At 49.5% G+C, this 6598-nt stretch overlaps 1 protein-coding gene across 2 annotated transcripts in view; it reads right to left on the reverse strand.

Annotated features, from left to right (window-relative positions):
* KALRN (kalirin RhoGEF kinase) overlaps positions 1-5589 on the reverse strand; it is a 449507-nt gene extending 443918 nt beyond the window's left edge. For both annotated transcript variants that reach the window (XM_048953841.1, XM_048953835.1), the window contains exon 1: positions 5285-5589. In XM_048953841.1, the coding sequence (XP_048809798.1) occupies positions 5285-5357 (73 nt within the window). In that variant the 5' untranslated portion in view covers positions 5358-5589. The remainder of the gene's footprint in view (positions 1-5284) is intronic.
* Positions 5590-6598: the final 1009 nt, after the last annotated feature.

The following is a 6598-nucleotide window of genomic DNA, read 5'->3' on the forward strand; positions in this document are numbered from 1 at the left end:
CAGAGGTTGTTTATCCAGAGAAATAATAAAAGCAGAACAGCAATCCAAATCAAACAAAAGCACAAATACCTCTAAGTTGTTTCACAACTTACTTTAGGTTTCAGTCGTAAAACGTACAGCACTATGGGTTTATAAGGCCTAATACTCCATAAGCATTTTCTTTGATGCAACTATGAAGTACTTAAAAATACCTCTGAGTACAGCACGGCACACATCGCCATGGAGCAATAAAGCAGCTCTACATCCATAACCAAACTTCCTAGAGACCATAAGGTCACAGCAGCTGGAACAACAAAATACTTCATCCTGAGCCTTCCAGAAGCCCAGAACACCTGTCTGGCTGCAGGGGTCCCCAGAGGGCTCTTAACATGGAGAGGTGTGTTTGAAGAGGGGGAATCCACAAAAAAATATATAAAATAAATCCAAGTTTCTCCAACACATTCAAAAGCAGAGATTGTGAGAGTTGACACAACGTGGGGGTTGGCACAGAGGGAAGCAGCAATAGTTACATTTTCCGCTTTGATAAAAAGACTTTGGGATAGCACTTTGCTCTTTTGGAGCTTTGCCCTAAAGTCAGGTGAAAGCAGTGAGCCCTCCCCCACTCAATAACACCTGCAGGTGCCACATCAAATGCACCCGCAGCACCTGTGAACTTTACTGGCGTCTGTGCTCCAGTCTTAGTTGCACTACTTTACCCTGCTTTGAGAATCAAGGGCTGTGAGGCTCACTATTTCCCAGCTCTGAACAGAAGCGAGGTATAACGATCCTTTTCCTCTGGAAGCAACTCCATTCAATAATTAACATCAAACAGAGCAAATATCTTCCTGCTGGACTATAACACAATGCACTCTCAGCCACAAGCAGCACATCACAAATTACTATCAGGTGGCAACCCCAATACCTTGTTCATATACCTGAGCAAGGAGGAAGGAAGGAGAGTAAAGAAACACTCCTCTGAACACCTTTTCTGAACTAAATCCCCGATTTAAATCACTCCCTTCCAGGATCAGACAACACAGATCCTTCCCCATTTGTCACAGGCCCCCCAGGTCAGCAGATTCTGCTCCATTTGTGATCAGAACCTGCAGGGCCAGGGAGGAAGATGATAGCTGCTCCTGCCAGGACCCATTGATTCGCCCACATCTCTTTTGCTGCATCTAGGTGCAAAATCCCTGCCAGTTCCTGGGGTAGCAGAGCTCCCCTAGGAGCCCCGCAGAGCAGCAGGGCAGAGCCATACAGCCCAACATGCTGACAGGGATTTGGAAGGATGCGAGTCCACACATGAAATGACACAACTGTCCTCTTGCCCACATCAGTCACAAGAAAAAAAAAAAAAGAAAATAGGAAAAGAAAGGAGCAAATCTCATATTCCTGACAGAGTCGGAGGTCAGAGCCTCCACAGAGCAGTGGGGATTTTAATTAACAGCATCACCTTCAAGAATATTGGAGCTTTCCAAATGGTGAGTACAATTTGACTGTATACCAGAGCATCCTTTATCAACGCACATCACCAGATCTCATGAATTATAAAGTCTCAAGGTGAGGAAGCCATGCGTCACCCAAACACTTCATCCCAATGACAACTAGACTGCATCAGTTCATCTGCTCTGTGAGGAGACACTTGATTCCATCAACCTCGAGGAACACTTCTGTGCAGACATCACTTCAAGCACACCTATTGATCACACAGCCTGGACACTGGCCATCATTTTTAAGTTATTTAGTAGTGGAGTTACCAGTCACTTGTGCGCAAAAGAACAATGCTGGAAGTCTAACAGGCTGGTGGAAGGCTGAAAACAAATGGAATAATTCATCGCAGGCAAAGGAGATGGAGTAGTATCAATTTTCAGCTCACCCACAGGAAGTATCAATGACAGATTGGGCATCTTCACATCAGATGTAATCAATGTTATACTTAAATGCCAGAAAAAGTAATTTAGAAAACGGTACTGCTAGCAGACAGTAAATATTGATGATTAACCCTTCAGTAATCAGTAGCTCGCTAAGTTGTTCTGACAATGACCTCTATAAATCTTTAATACATTGGAAAAGGATTTTCTTATATGCTGGATCTCTGCTTCCAAACCACACTGCAGAAATTCCTGCAGCTTAGGCACAAAGACAAAGCTTTCCCCCCATGTCTATAACCAAAGAATGTCTGCCATTTGTACAGATACAAAGAGACCTACTTTATGTTTGAAACAACAGATATTTGGATTCAGTTCTGTGCAACATGAAATTCTCAGTCACATTTAATATAGACAGCTGAGAGCTCTAGAGAACTTGCTCATATTTCATTATCTGTCACCAAAATAGACATAAGAAACTTAATAAGATATATCTAGGCACAGATTTAGTTTCTTACTCAAACATGAGCTCAAACAGAAGTGATAGACTCAGTGCAGAAATTGCTGCTTTGATCCAGCAGCCTCTGTTATCCTGGAAATCTGAGCTGGAGGTTGCAATCCTCATTTCTGCCCTTAAGGTCCCTCTGCCTGGTGTAATGTATCCCAGTTACATAGGAGCAATTCTCTAAAAGACAGAATTCCTCCTTGCGGATATGCGATGGTAAAAATTAGACTAGTCCTTTGTGTCTCTAGGAATGCTTAACTACATTTCAGCATCAACCACACAAGTGTTAAATCCATGCTTCTCTTGAAGTCATTCCTACCTCTCACCCATACATGCTCCAGAACAGATCTGCCTTTATTATCCTGTGTTAATTCCCTCACTTTTATGTTCCACATACAGTTCAGAGACATGCTGTTTCTAGCATGTTAGAATCACTAAGGGACCTCACTGTCCAGTTTTGGGTGCTGCTGGTGCAACACTTGACCACAGCGCCATTGCCAGCAGCAGCCCTGCTGGTCCCAGGCAGAAATTGATCCTCCTGGCTCCAGCACAGACTGTCTGCTTGCTAAAAGCCTCCAAGTGAGATGTTAGCCTATTGGAGTTCATTTTTTCACTGAAAGCAATGAGTTCGTGCTTTGCCGTGTATTAGCAGTGAATTCAGGAAGAGTTTATGCTGGTGAAACAGCTACTCTTTAAACCACGTAGGTTCATATTTTATTTGCTGCGGATGACTAAAGGCACGAAAGACACCATGGTTATGCTTGACAAATCCAGAATACAAGTCAGCACACAAGAAGAAAAAGAAAAATGCTCACACAGAGTAAAAAAGACTGCTGAGCTTATGCAAGTCTTTGCAACTATGACAAACCAGACTCCATCTCCCTCCCAGTCCTTGTTCAGTCACTGACGGGGAAAAGAGGAACGGAAGAGTCAGCAGCATCTGTCTGCAGCTTCCCTCTGAAGCCCCTCAGTTTCTGATCTCCTGCCACCAAGTGAGACCAAGCCCAGCTCCAGCACAGCCTCAAGAAGCAAACAGTACACCAACAGTGCAGAAAACCAACGTGAGCCACGCCTACTATCATTTGCTTTCTCCCCATTTCTCAGTGGGTTGCCTGGTCATTGTAACACCTGACAACCAAAATGAGTTACTAAGATTTTGCCATGTCACCTTTTGCATGCAAAATGCTACATTAGCAGTACAGAAACAAGAATTCTGTGAGCTCCTTCACCAAAGCTTTTCAAATTAGACAAGCCAACCAACAGGAATGGTCTATACATACATGCTTTGGCACAAGGACTTGGCATCCCCTCCAAACCCCTATTTCTGTGGTTTTGTTTCCTCCAGAAACATCAAGAGACCAAAGCAGGCAGCAGCATATCTGTGGATCTACAGGTGAAATTGCTGGTGGAGAAGGCAAAGTGGAAGAAATGCCTCAGCACACAATTCTCTGTGCCTATTCCTCATTTCAGAAATGCTTTTTTCATACAAGCTAGACAGACCTGGCTCTCTCCAAATTCAATTCTGTTAACATGCTTACGCTGAGGAGGCAGTGTCACAGGGAAATGAATTAACTTGAAGCAAGAAGGGGAGAAAAGGTGAGGAGACCCTTAAAAAGAAAATCAGCACAATTTTTCTTTCGTTTCTCGTGTTTTTTGGTTTTCTAAAACAAGTCATCAGTTGCCCACAAATGCTGATGTTGTGGAGGCTCGGGAAATGAACTTGTAACCAGGTGAGCTATCAACAGGCAAATACCTATGACTTAATGGCTTGTGGATCACAAGGTACATACAGCCAGACCTGGTTACAGCTATCCCCTAGACCAAAGGCTTTTCACACAGATGGGGCGCGCAGGGAGCTGCTGCAGCATTCAGGATTTAACTACTTTAAAGTTTTGGTGATTACATAATTGTTCAGGTGGTTTTGTTGTTGTTGTTTTTTGTAAATGGATCTCAAATCACTCTGTAGCTAATGAGCAGGTAGATGGAAGAAAACAGCTGAAAAGCAAAGTCTTGACAAACAGCTGTGCCAATAAGTGTCAGCCTTCACCCCCCAAGGGTCAATCCCCTTATGAAACAAGCACTTAATCCTTTACAATTTTTAATTAAAAATCTACCAAGGATCCTGTAATACTTTCTCGAGATTCTGATTCTGTCGGGGGAGTGCTGACCACAAGTTGTTTCAGTAGAGATGTTGATCCTGCGTAAACCCGTGTTTCAAAGCTGAGGGCTACCACACCACGGGTGAGCGACGCAGCACGTCCCCATCGCCCAGAGCATTTAACTAATCACTGCATCACTAACGAAGGCCCCCTCCCCGCTCCGCCGCAGCCCAGCGACCCTTCTGCTCCACTTCAGCATCCTCTGAAAGCGAAGGGCGGAACGCACTCTCACATATCCTTGAAACATTTGGCGAGCTCAGCATCCCCGGGGAGCAACGGGCGAGCTCTGCCCGAGGCTCCCTCGCCCTAGTCGTCCACCCGAGGGCGGCAGGAGGGATCCGAGCCATGCCGGGCAGACGGCCGGCTCCGCGTTCCCGAAACGGCCGGTTCCCGGGTGGCTGCCGCCGCTCGGGGCTAAGCCCAGCCCTGGGGCTCCGTTACGCGGCTCGCTTCGAGCATCCCCGCGGAGCTTTTGTGCCTGCCGGGGGCGGGAGCCCAGCCGGTCCCCTCCCGCCCTGGCCAGTGGTAGGAGGGCAGCCCCGTGCGGCGGCTCCGCAGTAGCAGCATCCTCCCGGGGGCGGGAGAGGGCCCGGGCAAGCCGAGACGAGAGGTCTGCGGCGGACAAAGCAAAAAGAAGGGCGGGGAACCCCCCTCACATCAACCCCCCGAGGCTCCGTAGCCGCCGGTGCCCGCACCGCCGCCAGCCCACATCCCGCGGCAGAGGCAGGGCCCGGCGCTTGCCCCGGCCCCTTCCTCCCCCGCGGCTCCTCTACCTGTTCGGAAGAAAGCATCCACCTCCGAGTCGGGGACAGCGCCTTCCTCCGCCGCCCCTTCGGTGGGATTCATGGCTGGGGAAGAGAAGGCGGCGAGCCCAGCGGCTGGTAATATCCAGTGAGTTAGGGAGGAGGAGAGCCGAGACAGAGAGAAAAAGAGGGAGGGAGTGAAAAGAAAAGGGAGGGAGGGATGGAGGCGCGTTTAGCAGCGAGCCCAGCCGAGCGCCGCCCGGCTCATCATCCCTTCCGCGCTGCCTGCGGGGCGGCTGCCCCGGGGCTGGGCTGAGCTGCGCTGCCCGCAGGCTGCGCTAGGCTGGGCTGGGCTGCCCGGGGCGGGGTGCCGAGCCCCGACGCCGCCGGCCCCCTCCCCTCCGCCCGCTATTGTTCCGCTCCGTGCCCCCCCCCGCTGCCGCCGCCGCGCTGCCCCTCGCCGCGCTGCCAACCCGGCCCGGCCCCCGGCAGCCGCCCCCGCCGCTTCCCTACCGGCGCTTCCTGAGCCGGGCCGGGCGCGGAGCCCGCAGGGGCAGCCTCTCCGCGGGGCGCGGTCGCTCCGCGCAGCAGCGCGCACCGGGCTGGCTGGGGCGGACACAGGTGCGGGCTCGGACGCCCCAGATGGAGCCTTGTTTTGTTGTTGTTGTTGTTATTATAGCCTGCCCCTGTGCGCTCCGCAGCCATATGTCTGTGCATCACGCTGCCATGTCTCCCCTCGGATGAATAACCGCGGGGTACGGCATGCGGCTGTCAGCTGGGCAGGTAGTCGGGGACTCAAAGTAATCGCTAGGATGGCTATAGGGAAACTCTCCCTTTATTTTTTTTCTTCCTCCCTCCTTACTCTTCACGGGCTGTGAGCACAATGGCTTTGGAAATGATCAGTGAAACTGCACGCTGTTGCAGGTACACCTCTGTGTTTTACTCTTTACAATCCCAGAGGGCTGTAGGGTAGAGAGCAAAAAAGGAGTTTGAAGAAGCACCATCCTGCTCCCAGCTCAGACATTGATTCAGCTATTTAAATGATTCTATTTCTCTGCTGTAGCTCCAGTATTTGTGATTTGGGACAACAATTGTTGTCTCAGAAGGAGCACTATGAGGAGGAATGCCTGTTTGCACTCCGTTAGCAGCTGTGTTAAATATTATTCCCTAAGCTCAGCTATCAAGATTTCAAGCACAGATAGACAGAAAGACAGGTATTTGCTATTTGGACACTTTCCTTTCTTCTCCCATCCACCTATTTGAAGTCTCACCAGCTTCTCATTCCCCAGCAATCATGCAACAGCATCAAAACCTGCAGCCTGCTTAGCGAGCAGTGCTGCGGTT

The sequence above is a fragment of the Lagopus muta genome, chromosome 8 (assembly GCF_023343835.1).
Source record: "Lagopus muta isolate bLagMut1 chromosome 8, bLagMut1 primary, whole genome shotgun sequence".
Lineage (NCBI taxonomy): Eukaryota > Metazoa > Chordata > Aves > Galliformes > Phasianidae > Lagopus > Lagopus muta.